At 43.5% G+C, this 17005-nt stretch overlaps 2 protein-coding genes across 5 annotated transcripts in view; one reads left to right on the top strand and one right to left on the bottom strand.

Annotated features, from left to right (window-relative positions):
• Positions 1-3065, top strand: part of AIMP1 (aminoacyl tRNA synthetase complex interacting multifunctional protein 1) — a 67960-nt gene extending 64895 nt beyond the window's left edge. For all 4 annotated transcript variants that reach the window (XM_032794230.2, XM_032794231.2, XM_075066216.1 and 1 more), the window contains one exon: positions 2813-3065. In XM_032794230.2, coding sequence (XP_032650121.1) covers positions 2813-2979 — 167 coding nt within the window. In that variant the 3' untranslated portion in view covers positions 2980-3065. The remainder of the gene's footprint in view (positions 1-2812) is intronic.
• Positions 3066-3162: 97 nt separating this feature from the next.
• On the bottom strand, positions 3163-15687 carry GIMD1 (GIMAP family P-loop NTPase domain containing 1). The gene is made up of 2 exons (XM_032794233.2): positions 15298-15687; positions 3163-5191 (listed from the first exon to the last, which is right to left on the bottom strand). The coding sequence occupies exons 1-2, from the start codon at positions 15685-15687 to the stop codon at positions 4982-4984; spliced, it is 600 nt and encodes a 199-aa protein (XP_032650124.1). The 3' UTR covers positions 3163-4981.
• Positions 15688-17005: the final 1318 nt, after the last annotated feature.

The raw sequence follows: 17005 nt of genomic DNA, 5'->3' as shown, positions 1-17005 counted from the left end.
CCAGGGTCCTGCTGCCGGCCCCACACAGCCTGCTGCCAGTCTAGGGTCCCAGCCCGGCCCACATAGAGTGGGTACTTACCTTCTTCCTGGTTCTGGCCCATTCTCTTTCTCTCTCTCTCTGCACTAAGCTGAGGGTAGGGGTGAAGGAGCAGGCGGGGGGTTAGGATGAAGGGTCTGTCCAGGAGCTAGAATGAGGGAGGGGGCTCAGGATTGGAGCAGGAGGTTTGGGTGTGGAGCACTTACCTGGGCAGCTCCCATTTGGTGCGAGGCATGCAGGTGGGAATGTGGGGGGGCTGCAGGAGCTCCTGTTTGGTGCTCAAGGTGGGGGGCAGGGATGTGGGGGGTGCAAGAGTCAGGGCATGTGATGTGGGGGGGTTGGGTATGTGTCGAGAGTGCAGGAATCGGCAGGGTGTGTGTGAGGAGGGTGCAAGAGTCACAGCAGAGGGCTGGGGGCATGCAGGAGTTAGGGCATAGGGTGTGGGAGGGCTGGGTATGTGTGGGGAGTGCAGGAGTCAGGGCAGAGGTCTGGGGTCATGTGAGAGGGGTGCAGGAGTAAGGGCTGAGGTCGTGGGGGAGGTCCAAGGTCAGGGCTGGGGAGTGGGCTGAGATTGGGGGTGTGCTCCCAGCCCCCTGAACTGAGCAGCTTACAGCAGGGGGCTGGAGGGATATACCCTGATTCCACCTCCCTTCCCCAAGGCCCCGTCCTCGCCTCTTCTCCACCTCCTTTCCAGTCTGAGCAGCAAGGGCACTGGGGCTCCTCTTCTCCCCTCCCTCGCAAGGGCCTTCGGTGGCAGGAAGTGAGAGGAGGCGGGGCATGACGCAGCACATTGGGGAAAAAGGCGGGGGAAGGTGGAAGCTTGGCTGCTGGCAGAGCCTGCCCTACAGCAGCAGCCGGCAAGACCAAGCTTGCTTCTGCTCTCTGCCCTTGCCAGAGAGAGCGGTAGGTGGGGGGCGGAGAAGAGCAGGAGGGGCCAGGCAGGATTTTTAATGGCACACTGCTGCCTGCCACGGTCCCGGCCGTCAGTCCCGCTTAACCCGCTGCCGGTGTTGGGCGGCGGGCTGAGCAGGGCCAGCAGCGGCTGCAGCGTGCCATTAAAAATTGGCTCGCATGCCGTCTTTGGCACGCATGCCATAGGTTGCCTACCTCTGGTCTTAAGGTGCCACAGGACTCTTTATTGCTTTTTACAGCTCCAGACTAACTACCCCTCTGATCACTCCATTAGGACACCTTCCTGACTGAATTTGCTGAAATCTTTCTCAAGAGCATGATTCCCCACCTCCCACCCTAAAGGCTTCTTCCTGGGCTGGCAAGGACTGAGTAGAGGGGTGGAATGAGAACATGAGAATGCTTATCGCTGAAGTGTGCTACCACGGAGAGCACAGCTTGTTGATGAGTCATGTTGGTTCCTAGCACATTGGATATTGTGCTACCTTTTGAGGATATAATTTTTTCCCCATAAAGTATATATGTGCTTTGAATTTTGAAACATAACATTTGAATTGTATGTGCAATAATTGGGCTGAATAGAGTCTCTTAGCAAGTTGAAATATTGACAGTGAAACGGCATTAATTCCCCTGGAGGCTATCTGTTATTAAACTGGGGCCTAACCCAGTGGAAGTGTTTATAATTTTCCTTGTGCTCGTCAGTGTACTAACATGAATCTCATAAAAAGGGTTAAAAACACCCCAAGGCATTGTGGCTAAATGACGGAGTCTTGTTTTACTTTAGGAGATCTGAAATCCATTTGGTCTTTGCAAAGGAAAATAAATGGTACAACGAATTGATTTTTATGCTTTATTTATATCATGAAAGATGATGTTGGCACGCAGCAGTTCATTCAGTATAAATCGTCCTTAAACTGGCAACAGAGGAATTTATTCAGATTAATTTTTTGGTTTCCTTGTCATTTTTTAAAATTGTCAGGCAAGAAATGCAAACGGGAGAAATATTTTGTAACAGATATAACATTTATTTTTTTTGTTCCACTATTCATCCTTTAGCTTTTTGCAGCATTTCCACAAAAGTAGTTGAAAAAAGCTAGTTAGGTACTTGCATGGCCCCCTTTATTTCACAATCTTTAATTATTTATCCTCACGACACCTATGTGAGAGTACTGTTTCCCCATTTTACAGATGGGGAGATGAGGCATAAAGATGTGACTTGTCCAAGGACACACAGGAAGTCTGTAGTAGAGAAGTGAATTGAACATAGGTCTCTGAAGTCCCAGGGTAGCACTCTAATTACAGGACCATCTTTCTCTCACCCTCCACAGTTGTAGATTCTCTGGGTGCCTTTCACATTTACTCAGCACAAATTTCATATGCCTACACTGTCTAAAACAAATATATAAAACTTCACTGCCCAATGCTGTAAATGAGCCTAAGCCTGCCTGGACAATGTGTTCCTATGTTCAATATTTACTTTGTGTTTCTGACATATCGCAAAATCATTAAATAAAAACTTTTTTCCCATTTTTCCTTTGTAATCCCAAATGCTGACACAATGTTACCTCCTTGTGGTAATTGTATATAGCTAGCTATAATACATATTTTTCTCTAGAGACCTACAGTACTGTCAAGTAAGGATCAGAAAGTACCCAACCCAAAAAATACAATTAAGTTTTATGATCTTGACAATTTTCATTGAGGCTTGATGAAGTGACAATTTTTTGGCAGCCAATATCACTTTGAATAAATTCTCAAAGGAAAATGTTACTGCACTCTCTCACATGTATATACTGCCCATACTCTTCCTTTTGTTTCATGTCTGCTGTTTGTTTTATTTTATTTTATTTTATTTTATTTAAACAGGAGAACCTGAGAAGGAACTTAATCCCAAGAAGAAGATGTGGGAGCAGATTCAACCTGACCTTCATACTAATGACCAATGCATTGCTACATACAAAGGAGTTCCATTTGAAGTGAAGGGGAAGGGGGTCTGCAGGGCTCAGACCATGGCCAGCAGTGGAATCAAATAAATAAAACTAATTACTGAGAAACTTGTTCAGAGGCTTAAATGGAAAGCAGTGCAAGCACAATAAAGACATGAATATAAACCCCCCAAGGCATGACTGATTCATTTTTCTTTTCTCTCTTCTTCAAAAGTATGAATGTGTGACTGACATTTTCAAAATGCACTCATTCACCTTGTTCGCTTTGCAGATTAGACAAATTAAAAAATATGCACAGTTATTAACTAGGTATATTAAATACTTGAGCCTATTTCAATGGAATACGGGGTGCAGATTCTGAGGATATTTGAGTTTAGTTTAGAAAGGGATGGAGAAGTACTCTGCACTCTAAACCAGTGGTTCTCAACCTGCGCCCCGTGGTCCACTTGCGGCCCAGTCAGTACTGAGCTGCGGCCCGTCTGACATCCTCCGGGCCATACAAGTAGTATTGGATGCAGCCCACAATGGTAAATAAGTTGAGAACCACTGTGACCCACAGAGTTACTCAGGAAGCAGGGGCCCTCATGGAGAAAGGTCCTTAATGCCAGGTATTCATGTAGTGTAGAGTTAGTGATCTGACAGTGGGTAGGTGGAACTCATGTCATAGTCCTCTGCCCATGTAGTTTTGGGCTGCTCCTAAGCAGAGACTTCTAATTTAACTGAAGTGAATGTGGTGGATCATACCAGTAAATCATCACTGAAGAATAGATGCTGACCAACAAAATTAATTTAATTCAATTTTAGTGCTGCACTGATGCATGAAACAAAAATCAAGTGAATCCATTTTTGTATTGTAACTTCTACACACTGTAAACAGAATCACATACTTTGCTGAAACAGGAACAGGTAATTTAATTTTTACACTTTAAAATAAACTGTTTTACTGCGTCACATGTTAAAAGGAAGTAGCCATGATTAATATAAAGTCATGAGCTGACAATGGCCGCGGTATATCAATTGACAACTAACCTTTTCAAATCCCCAATAACTGTTTAAATATACTTCCAAGTGTTTGTGTTTCATTTACTGTCCATCTATTGTCTAACCACTGAAATAATAAAATACATTTCTCAGTCTTTGAATTTTCCAGGATTCAAATGTCATTCAGTAAGCTGGGAAAACAACAAAATGACAATGATGTAAAATTAAAAGAGACAGGCACAAAGGAAAGATGAATACAAATGTTTTTAAATGTGCTTTGTATATATACCCCCACAGTACTAATTTTGCATGCATCTGGGAACTAGTAGTAATAATTAGTTCTTCCAAATACTCTGAAGAATCTTCAAAACATGGGAGCTATTTAAACTGCCTTATAATCTACTCAGTCAATGAGGTCTGAAATTCTTTAAGATGTTAAAACTGTTTAAATTAGGATTCATTGTGAAGCAAGGTGGGAAAATAGATTACAGTGTGAGACTTCCAACTGTAAGATCTGAAAGGTCTTTGCAAACTATGTGCTTCTATCTTAGTAAAGACTGTAGAATCAAGTGCAAAAAATAAGAATCTGAAGGGCAGCCAATTCAAGCAGGATGTGGTAGCTATTCAATAATGCACAGCAACACTACGATGGTTTTGAGCATACGTATTCTTACTTTCTACTCAGTAACCTGCTCTTTGTGAGCTACAATATAAAATGTGATGATCTGTGGTGTAATATTTGTAAACACAGTAATAGGGACATTGTCCAGAATTCAACCTGAATCCGTGATCTGGTGTGATAATGGCTGTTAGATAGTAGAGTGATAGGCATACTATACATGTTTATGGTAACTAATTTTGTAGTCTAAACAGTTTTCATCTATTTTATAATAAGTGAAATGCAAATGTTGATTTGGGCATGAATACCCCAAGCACTTATTGCTGACTTCTAGAGTCCTCGTCTCTGCATGTCATTTTATCCCAAAGTAGAAAAGAAGATGGCTGTCAGTAAATGAGTACCTGAGAGATAATTTGTGTTTGTCACCATCCATTTATTTAACTAGAAGCACCTGGTAACTATTTTGTCTTAGAAATTCCATGATTTTTCTTAAGATTTGTTTGTTTTTCTTTCCTCTTGGAGTGTGTTTGCCTGGTTGTCTACAAAAATGTATCTCTGTTGTATTGAGCTCAAAAGGTTTAACAGGGTATCAGAGGCAATATGCAAGTATTTGTCTCCATTTAATCCTGCCTCTTCTGCCTTGTCTGCATGCGTAAATAGAATTGCAGTGAAGTTTTTCCATGTGGGACCCAGAAGTTCCTGTAATGAAAAACAAATCTCCAATAGTTATCATTTCTTGTTCCCATCTCCCTCCCCATACACCAAAATAGATTGTGTATGTATGAATTGACAGACCAATAAGCTCTGAATAGAAAGCCAGGTCATAACAGTTTGAATTGCAAGAAAATGGCTATGATTTCTTGACCTTCAAAGGTGTTAATACCATTTATAATTAAGACAGGTGGTCAAGAGACTTCTTTTTGGTCACTATAAAGCAGATTGTATAAAGCTCTCATATGGAATTTGCATCCCACTCCATCCAAAAGAAAAAAATAACTTCATCTCTTGGTCCCACAAAGGCTTCTGAAATACAGGACCAGTGATCTTTTCCTACTAAGATATGAAAGTTGATTATGTAAGACATGCATACTGTGTTTGTGAAAACAATCTGATGCCAAGCCATACTAAAAATACAGTTGAGAACTGTTAATATTGCATGATGGACTCATATCTGTAAATAGAGCATTCCTATCTTCTCTTTTCTTTTTTAAATATATAGTCATGTATGAGGGGGGAAAAAAAACAAGTTTCCCTGGTAGGGCTGCTAACTGATGCTTGTATTCCCTCTTTTAATGAAGCTCAGTTGGGTCTGTTTTTATGAAAGCTTTTAAAGCTTGTTGCTTATAAAATTAGTTTCAAGATTCCTTTTTTTTTTTGGTTTGCATTTCATTGTTTTACAGTAAATTGTATTTAATGTGTACATTTTGTTTGAAAGTACACTCAAGAATCAGACTCAAAATGTGACACCTTTATTTTCTTATCCGTTCAGCGTATCAGTATAATTCTTTGTATGCTTTTGCTGCTTTGTTGCTCTTTCATCAAAGAAAAGAAAATGTCCCTCTCCCCCCTGCACCTGTTAGCAACCCTTTTACTGTATGCATGCAAATATGGGTGACACTACAAGGAAAACATTCAGTTTTAATCTTCCAGGAGTTACTGGTAAATAAAGGAAAATTTGAAAAAAAGATCTGACAATATTCTTTCAAATAAGTAAGCAAAGTGGGTGATGCAAAAGCAAATTTATGCTTGTAGCATACAGTATTCATTTGGATTTTTATTTCAAAAGCATCTGATACTAAAATGCACTTTAAGCAAAAGTGTCTGTAACTGGGGACGTGCAAGGCCATATCTTGCATCAACATCTTTTTGCCATTGTAGAGACCTGTTGATCTCAGTGGTGCTCTGTACAAACTCTGGGGGCTATGCTTGCAGATAAGAAAAAAGTATGATGTATAGCCAAAACTGAGGGAACATAAGGAATTCTAGTCCACCATTATTTTTCCATAGAACCCAGGCATCAATTTTCTGCTATAAGAGCTTAAATCTAAAAGATTTAAGGCTCAATGCTTTACAGAATCCAGTCTTTAATTTCTTATATTTTGAGAACTTTTAATTTTTTAGTATTTTAAAAATAGTCTGTCATCATGAAACAGGTAAGACTAATACAGTTTTTATTCTTAAAAATCCAAATCTGAATGTTCCAATAGGCTTTTATAAAGTAACTTAATAGCTTAGGTTATCTTAGAAATGAGAGAGAGAAAACACTTTCACATCATGCAGTATTGCTCCTTGAAGGTATGTTTGAGAACCCCAGCCTGTTCCTGAAGTGGGATTGGTATGTACATCTTTAGAGAAGACTAATTTGAATTCAAAGAACTGTCACTCTGGATCTTGGTATTGGTGCCTTAAAGGAACTCAGTGTTATACACAGTTGATATAGAAGAATTTCTTCACCCACCATGGAAATGCAGCCACTTCTCCAGGTGGTGTGATATACATGGGTGGTTTAACTTCACACATCAACAATGTACAATATATTCGCACAAAGTGAGGAATATCATATTCAATAGGGAGTATTTAGGTATGTGCAGAACATGAACTATACCAGCCAAATTGCATCAAGTGTTCCAATATTGTGTAAATACTGAGAGTTACCAGTTTTTATATCAGATTAAAGTGCTGTAATAATTAGGTTGATTAGTCAATTTAGTTTCCAAAAATCAGTGAGGCCTGAATTCTTAATACATAATGTCATTAGAAATATAAAGGTCTTTCTTCTATACATCGTTCCTATCTACCCCATGTTTCTTAAATATGTATGCTTTATGTATGATTAACAGTGTCAAGCACCATCTACAGCTAGAGACCACATCACCATTTATGATAGTCAAATCAATTCTGTTCTTCTGGGACAAAGTCCCCCAAAGCCCAGAACAGGACACAGAAGATTTGATTATAAGGAATGTTTGGTCATGGGAATCTGCCTGTGGAAAGAGCATTAGAATCAGAAGATTAGGGTTGGAAGAGACCTCAGAGGTCATCTAGACCAACCCCAACTAAATCATCCCAGCCAGAGGTTTCTAAGGGCCAACTTGACAAAGCCCTAAAGATGGAGATTCCACCACCTCCCTAGGTAACCTATTCCTGTGCTTCACCACCCTCCTAGTGAAATAGTTTTTCCTAATATCCAACCTAAACCTCCCCCACTGCAACTTGAGACCATTGCTTCTTGTTCTGTGATTTGCCACCACTAAGAGCAGCTGAGCTCCATCCTCTTTGGAACTCCTTTTCAGGTACTTGAAGGCTGCTATCAAATCCCCCCCACTCTCCTGCAGACTAAATAAGCCCAGTTCCCTCAGCCTCTCCTTGTACGTTACATACCACAGCCCACTAATAATTTTTGTTGCCCTCTGCTGGCCTCTAGTTTTGTCAACATCCTTTCTGTAATAGAAGGCTCAAAACTGGATCAAATACAGTGGCAAATAGAGGGAAATAATCACTTCCCTTGATCTGCTGGCATATTGGGCTGCATTAGTAGGAGTGTTGCCATTAACCTTCTTGGCAACAAGGGCACACCGCTGACTCATACCCAGCTTCTCATCCACTGTAATCCCCAGGTCCTTTTCTGCAGAACTGCTGCTTAGCCAGTCGGTCACCAGCCTGTAATGGTGCATGAGATTCTTCCATCCTAAGTGCAGGACTCTGCACTTGGTCTTGCTGAACCTCATCAAATTTCTTTTGTTTCAATCCTCCAATTTGTCTAGGTCACTCTGGATCCTATCCCTATCCTCCAGCTTATCTACTGCTCCCCCCATCTTAGTGTCATCCGTGAACTTGCTGAGGATGCAATCCATCCCATCATCCAGATTATTAATGAAGATGTTGAACAAAACTGCCTCCAGATCTGACCCCTGGGGTATGCCACTTGATATCCACTGCCAACTAGACATCGAGCCATTGATCACTACCCGTTGGGCCCAATGGTCTACCCAGCTTTCTATCCACCTTATAGTCCATTCATCCAATCCATACTTTTTTTTAACTTTCTGGTATGAATAGTGTGGGAGACTGTATCGAAAGCTTTGCTAAAGTTAAGATGCATCACGTCCACTGCTTTACCCATATCCACAGAGCCAGTTATCTCCTCATATCTCCTCAGCATTCAGGAGCATTGAATCCTAGCCAGAGTCTGATATCTTTTAGATCATATTGCAGAAGCTTTCTCTCTGATTAAAGCTTTTCTACCACAGCCATAACATCATTTACAACAGTTGCCACTCCCATCTTGCAAAATAAAACCTATTGCAAACAGTTTTCTATATCCTGAGAAAGGAAAAGAGCAAAAGATTTCATGAAATCTCCTAAGGATCATGCAATGCCAATCTCATTTTTCTGGAAGGTGCTTACAGCCTGGTAGGGAGGGAAATGGAGGGGCAGTACAAAATCTTAGGTCAATATGAAATACTTGATTGTGTCAGCCACGTTCCCTCTTTTTAGAGCTGACTCCTTTTCAGTGCAGTTGGACTATTCACTTTATGAATTTTGATATTTTGTGTATGCAGAAAACAGGTAACATGAAATGTGAATGTAAAATTAATGAATTTCAAATACTGTATTTTTAAAGTAAATTTATGCCTTCTTATTAACCCTTCACATTGTCTTATGTACTCATTGAGCATCTGGATAAACGAGAGGGATATCTGAAAAGTATAATGAATGACAGCTCTTGGTGCTGATGAGCAATTGCTCTAATATACTGGGAAATGTTCAGCAAGAGCCTATGATCATAGTCAAACCAGCACCAATTTACAGACAACAGCGTTGAGAGCAGCTGTCAGATGTAATTTGAATATAAACTCTCTATATTCATCAGTTGCCCAGAAAGGACAATCTACAGGGCGGTCTTTGCAATACCCAGTTCGAACCTAAATTGCAGCCTATAAACCTTAACTCCCAGTTATTTCTCCTAAGCCATCTGGTAAGATAATTAACATAACTGAAACCAGTTAGGGGTTGGGAGACAGCAAGAAAAATGTCAGAAGCAGGAGGAGCTGGGAAAAACAATAGACCAGACCCTCTATTCCAGTGGTGCTCAACCTGTGGTCCCTGGACTATGTCTAAGGGGTTCGGGAAAGGCTTAAACTGAAAAGTGACTGAACAGAATTCTCTCTCTACACACACACACACACACACACACACGGACAGTAGATTTGAAAAGGGTCCATGCCTCCATTTGAAATTATTTAGGGGTCTGCAAATGAACAAATGTTGGAAGCCACTGTTCTGTTCTACAGTTTGAACCAGAACTTACCAATGTTAACCTAGATTTGGTTACGTTGCTACAGGGAACTTGGACTGAGCTATAGTTCTTGATGTAGGTGACTGGGCAGCTGTTAGGTAGCTACTAGCAACGCAGGCAGCTTCAAGCCATTCCAATTAAAATCTAAATCAGTGGTTTCAAACTGTGGGGCATACCCCCTGGGGGGGCTTGGAAAAGGTACGGGGCAGGGCACGACCTGCTCTGCCTCCAGCTCTGCCGCACTCCCAGCCCCAGACCATGGCTTCTGATCCTGGCCTCAGCCTCTGTCCCTAGCCACAGCTCAGTTCCTGGCCCCAGACCTGCCCCTAGCTGTAGCCGCAGCCTTGTCCCCCTTACCCTGTCCGTTCCCCTCTCCTCTCCCCCCCTTGGCAGACAGAGGGGCTGTGGAAAGTTTGGGGCCCGCTGAGCTAAATGATGAGATACTGTGGTGAGGGGCACATATACAAATACCAAACAGAGACAGGCATGTATGACAGTGTAAGATCTAGTACCATGGTCTCTTAGGTAATTGCATATAAGATCATGAGCTTAATTGGAATCAATTAACCAGTAACAGTGAGGATTGTTGCCAGCTGGGGGCAATGTGCTGATGAGGTAATTAGCTCAACAAGGGGAAGAAATAAAGTTGGTAGGCTGGGGCAGTAAGGAGAGAGAGCTTGGAGAAGAAGTTTGATGTGGTAAATAAAGCTGGATTGAAAGCTTCTGCTAGACAGCTGAGTTCTCTTCCCTAGTGCTTGGAATCTAAAGATTAAAGGTAGGAGGCAGACTGTATATTGTGAATAAGAGACTATGCAAAGAGCTAGGTAGTAGGGAGGCGCTGTGGGGGGCGGAGTATCTGATGGGGTGGTGTTCAACACCCACCTTTTCCCCCTGCCGCCCTGGAGCACCTACTAAGTCAGTGCCTATGCATTTAGCCCACTATCCTATCTTCCAACAGTGGCTGGTGCCAGATGTTTGAGAGAGAGAATGAACAGAACAGGGCTGTTACTGAGTGATCCGTTCCTTGTCAGTTGGAAGTTTAGGGACACCCAGAGCATTGGGTTGCAAGCCTGACCATCTTGACTAGTAGCCATTGATGGACCTGTCCTCCATTTAGGTTATATAATTCTTTTCTGAACCAATTTGTACTTCTAGCCTTCACAACATCCTCTGGCAATGAGTTCTACAGGTTAACTGTGCATTATGTGAGCAAGTACTTCCTTCTGTTTGTTTTAAAGCAGCTGCCTATTAATGCTGTTAGTTAAGTGGCTTGGTCAGGCAAGTGAGCATTAAAGTCAATACTAGAATTTGGGGATTTTTGGCCCTGAGTCCTGTGCTCAATTCACAAGACCACACTAATAAATGAAAATGCAGAAAGCTGTAAATATATTCTAGGTGCTTATCAATATGCTACCCCTAATATGTAGAAGATTGCTGTGACTTATCAAGAATTGTTGCTGATTGCTAAAAGGTTTTTATGGTCCCAGTGTCCTTTTAGGTCAGTTAGTTAAAGTATAAACACTATTGTTCAGAATATACATACTTTTCCAAGATCTGGCTAGCTGCCCTGCCCTGTTTGGTTGATGATCTCATAACATCTGGGCTTTTAGAAATAAATAGGCAACCATTCTATCAACTGTGAACCATAATTATAACAGAAACATGAAACAAAAGTAGTAGATTTCAATTCAATGGGGGTGGGAGAGAGACAGGATCATCTTCCATTTGCTTATCTCCTCACATCTTTCATCTCTGTTCCAACAGAGAGAGTTAGTTGGCCAATAACATATGGAAAGGCTAATACAAAGAATTCTGATTGATTTCTCCTTTTCCTTGCCTGTGGGCCTTATCCCAAAAGCACCTTGTAATGGGAGCTTGATTTTTCTCTACTAAATCAGAGTAACATTATGTAGCTCTTTAGAAAGTTCATCCCTATAGTGCTCAGTATAGACACTGTGAAAATGATAGTCAACATTCCCCCTGCTGGCTGACTGTTTCAAAGAAGCTCATTCATATGAGAAGTATTTGAGAAATTTTCAATGGAAAATTTCAAGATAGAGGATTTTCTTTTCTCTCCACAACTTCCCCCACCCCCAGTATGCCCCCCCCAAACATCACCAAAACTATTTCCTCCCCCCACCAGACATCCAGAAAGACATAATTTTCAGTTGTTTGTGAGGAACAGAAAAGAATTTAGCTTTTAGCAGGGTTTAACCCCCCCACCCCCAAAAAAAAGTTTGTCCTGCCTGAGCAGGAATTACTGTAGTCAAAGCAAATATATGGTGACTCTACCAGTTTTCTATTGTGGAACAATTGTGGTTTATTTTAAATTAAATTAGATTTAGATTAAAGCATGGAATTGAGAACCAAGTGTTTTGAATTCTTGCCCCAAGTCTGCCAGTATTGTCTTTTTTTGTATATAATAATTTTATGAGGCAGTCATTCTGTCTTGTTGCTCATATTTTAAGAAATGAGAGCATTTTGAAGTGTGAAGCCCACTGTGTTGGTGTGTGGGACAATCACCCCCAGCCCCAAATAGCAATAGTGCTGTGAAAACCTGCTTCTGCAGCTCTGATTCATGGAGTTGATGAGCGTGCAGGCAAAACTGGTTGAATGGAGAGAATGCAGGAAATCCTGCCCTGTTGCAAGCCCTCCTGGAAAGAAGTGGCAGCCAGCACAGTGATAGATGTGTGCTGCACTGTGCATCTGGTAGTATGAGGCAGCCTGAGATCCAGCAACTGCTAGAGGAACCAGGATCCAGAGTCAGAGCTCTGGACTAGGGTACCATAAGCTAGCATCATACACTCCATAGGGATCAGCCAGAGCTCAATGGTAAACAGATTCCCTTGATCATTGACTGAGGGACTCCGGGAAGACATGTTGCTGATTAAGGTGACTGTCACTGATAAAATAGGTGGTTCTTCGAGTAGTGGTTCATGTCAATTCCAATCAGGTGTGTGCATGGCAGCCAGAAAACTTTTCCATTAGCACCATCCATCAGATCGGCCTGGCTGCCCCCTGGAGTCATGCCTTCATGGTGCTCAATATAGAACCCTGCCAACCTGCCACCCCCTTAGTTCCTTCTTATCACCAGTGACAGTTAGGTGGAATAACTTGTTGCTCTTGCTTTGCAAGCATGTTTGGGCAGTGTCCACTCTTTGAGTTTATAGTTTGTTCTCAGTTTACAAGTGTTAGTTTAGTATTAGTAGTTAGGTCATAAGTTTCCTTTTGGGGGTCCCCCACCAATGTTTCCCTCCCCTCCAGCACTGGAGTATGCCCTGGTCCCCAGTATTCAAACTCTGAGAGGACTGCGGAAAATGTATTCTGGAGTGACCTGCACTCTGTCTGTAGTGTCTCAGGGAGAGCCACAAGAACGAGAGGTGCAGAATTTGCAAAGGATTTTGCCCTAGGACCTTAAAAGATCGGGAGCAAAGGCTCAAAATCCTTCTCTTGGAGGCAGCATCCCAGCCACAATCTGACCTGGGGTCAGCAGAACCCACGCCCGGCACCTCCTCATCGGTGCACAGTGCTTCGGCACCAACAGTGCATGAGCCGGTGCTGGGAAAGGACCCCAAGGAGTCACTGCACCACCACAGCTCCACCCATACATAATCTTCTCTGAGGCCCCGGTCTCAGTCCCCGATGCCCCAGAAAAAGAAAACCCCAGAGAGAGGTTGCTCTCCCCCTTCCAAGCCCAAGGAACCTGCATCAGGGAGACCCAAACTGGGCCATGTCACCTCGGACCCTGTGCCTCCCAGAGTCTCATTGATTCCTGCCCCCTTGGGAGTCCAGTCGAGTCTGAACCCTCACCATGCTCCAGACTGGCATGGTAGAGAGCTCCATCTCCCCTCTATGCCAGAGGCATTTGTGGCACCTCAGGACCTTGTGCACCTCATGACGCTGTCCTCCTGAGAGATGCAAGACAAGTTGCCCATGACTGCTAAGCCCCCAATTCTGTCAAGGGGCAAGCCAGCTATGATGGTGCACTGATATCCATCTCCAGCACACCTTTCCTTAGCACAGTCCACCCATGTGGGGGAACTGCACTGATCCTCCAGTTCCCGGCACCACTCGCTGGCACCACGGAACACCACTCCTCCATGGTTGTCCTCAGAGTCAGAATCCTACCACTCCAATAGGACCAGGAACAGAAGGTTCAAGTCCTGGTGTGACTGCCAGCCCTATCCAGTGCCATGTCCACTGCAGTGGCAACTCCTGACTCTGGCCCTTCTGGACACCCTGGACATATCAGGGCCAGGGACAGAACCAGAGCTCAAGGTCCAGATCCATGTCCTTCATCTCTCCAAAGGCACCGCTGGCACCACCAGCAGCAGTGCCACTGAGAGCCTTCCCTTCACTCTCACTGGGATTGGCGACCTCAGTGCCAACAATCTCAATTCCAGCGGCCCCAGCACTGCAGGCAGCAGATGTGGCAGCATAGCAATACTGGGTGCCATGTGACCCTTTGGGTGCTGAGGGGAGTGAGCAGGGCCCATTGTCAGGGCTTTCCTCCTCATTCTCCCCAGATCAGACTGTGGCAGGGACATCAATAGCCCTGGCCCTGGAGAACAATAGGGTCCTACAACAGCTGCTGCAACGGATGGCCCAGAACTTGGGGATCCGGGCAGAGGAAGTGGTAGAGGATGTTGACCCTATGGTTGACATCCTTGCTGCTCCATGCACTATGCAATCACCCCACAGGCCAGAGATGATGCAGCCTTTGGAAGAGCAGTGCTCCAATCAGTGGATGACTCAGACCCCGCTTCCCGAACTTGGGGTTGTGAGTCACCTGATTTGGAGTTGACATGAACAAGCACTTGAAGAAAAAAACAGTTACTCCCCTTCTTGTAACTGTTCTTTGAGATGGGTATTGGAATGGACATGAACACCACACCCTCCTACCCCTCTGTCAGAGTAGCTGGCAAGAAGGAACTGAGAGGGTGGTGGGTCAGCAGGGCGCTATATTGAGCGCCATGTAGGTGCGACTCTGGGGGTGCCTAGGCCAACCCGATGGATGCTGCTAGGGGAAAAGTTTGATGTTCCTCGGGGTTTTGTGCAATTCAGAACACCTTAATTCATCCTGCATTTAATGTAGTGTCTATCTGCAAACGATTAAAGTAGCATTTCTTCTCAACAGGTCTGGGTCCTTGATGATAAACCTCAATACATGTAAATCCTATTATGGGGGCCGGAGAGGGGAGAAAAACATTCTTAATGGGTAAACCAGAATCACAGGCCCCTTTCTGCTCTCCTATAACTGAAAACAGTGAATAATACTTGGCCACCTATTCTGTGTTTAACTTTCTTCCATCAAATTTAACATGAAAAGTTTGTCTGCAGCACAGAAATACCACTGAGTTTTAGCTAGAACAAACTTGGACTTTGGAAGGGAGAGGGGTGTGTGTAAACTGCACCTACCTGTCTCCTTTCTACCTCAGCTGATGCTGTTTTGAGGGTTCCTAGTTCTGAAAACAATAGAGTTGCCAGTATGTACAGAATTTTTTACCTGGACTAGCTGACTTGTGTGACTTTCTTCCTCACAAAGAGGCAAGTCCACTCTCAGGACCAAGAGTGCTAGGTGAAGGTCCTTATCTCCAAAGTGCTGTGCCAGAGCTGCCCTCACCGCTTGCTGCACCTCTTCTTTGCTCAGGCTGCTGTGAGGATACCCTGGAGTGTCCATCACGTGAACCCGCAGGGCTAGCTCATGGCCATTTCGGCGTGTGAAGCCTGAGATACAGCAGCTGCATCCGAGACTGCAGCATGTGGTCACGGAGCTTGGGGATAGATGGCTGTCAAAGTCAAAGCTGCCCAGAAGGCTATTCCCAGAAGCACTTTTGCCACTTTGCGTCCTTCCAACCAAGAGAAGATTGATGGTCATCTTGTCAGTATCAGACATTGTATCTGCCTTTGTCCACACACCTGTTTCAGCAAATCCATAATAAATATTAACAGCTGTTTTAGCTGGGTGATACCTAAGCAACTTTCAGAAATAACCAGTAAATCATAAAAACTGCTGCAAGGGGCACTTTAACCTGCTCTGATTGAAACACTTTGGCACTTGACTCTGCACACTGCCCATCAGAGAAGTACCTGTGGCTGACTCCAAGGAGCATTCCTCTGTATCCACTGTCCACCCTTGCTATCCAGAAATAGAGAACCCCAATTTGAGGTGCCATAGCAATTGTCACACATCAGCAGATCTCCCATATCAAGAGAATTCAGAGAATCAAGAATAACCAAGAGGGAGTTGAGAAACTAAAGAGGACAACTGTCCAATGTAGGGGAAACAATCCAGCTAAGCAGAGAACAATGGGGGAGGAGGTGGGAGAGCCCCTACAGAGGACAAGGTGACAGGGAGAGAATAGAGGGGAGAGGACTAGGTTCTGTAACTCCCAAATGGCTGTGTTTTGTGAGTTAAGCCTACATCTAGCCCTAGATATCTGATGGCATGATGGAAGTAGCTCAAACCCCACAAAACATGGAGAACAACTTGGGGAGCCTATCCTTTACCACATGGGTAGCTCACATGCTGTTCCAGCAGCCACCCTCCAATTTCTGGGCTCTGTCTTCACCTTAGTCTCCCCTCTGTCAAACAGCTGTTGGAGTTACTCACTCGAGCAGTACCACAGGTCAATGTTGTCCCAAAATTGTCTCAAAGCTGTCAATAGAAGGGGATTCAGAAGGGGTTCCTGTTCCAGAACAAACACTCCAGAATAGGTCCTCTCTGCCCCTTTCCAAGGTGATGCTGGCATAGCAACATGTGCTGTGGCCAACATTCTAGATTTTTCAGGTTGGAACTCCAGAAATTTGTCTAATCCAGTTTAGTGAGGCAAGGTAGGTAAGGTAATATCTTTTATTGGACCAACTCTGCTGGTGAGAGACAAGCGGTTTTTTTTCCTCCCCCTTTCCTTTGCTGGTGTCGGTATGTTCCAGAGTTTTTAATGTATGGGTGGTGATGGTTGAAGTTTTCATGTTAACAGGCTACTTCATCTTAAATGGTCCCTTGAAATGTGTTAACTACAGTAACTCCTCCTTTGTAATTATGTTCCTGAAAAATGTTACTTTAAGTGAAATCAGTTTTCCCATAAGAATTAATGTAAATAGGGGAGCTTAGGTTTCATGGAAATCTTTTTCACTAGACAAGACGTCTAAGCAGTATAAGTTTGTTAAATTTAACACTGTACTCACAAATGATGATTGTGAAGCTTGATTGA

The sequence above is a fragment of the Chelonoidis abingdonii genome, chromosome 5 (assembly GCF_003597395.2).
Source record: "Chelonoidis abingdonii isolate Lonesome George chromosome 5, CheloAbing_2.0, whole genome shotgun sequence".
Classification (NCBI taxonomy): Eukaryota; Metazoa; Chordata; order Testudines; family Testudinidae; genus Chelonoidis; species Chelonoidis abingdonii.
Note: the sequence above shows the minus strand (reverse complement) of the source record. Positions and strands in the feature narration are given on the sequence as shown.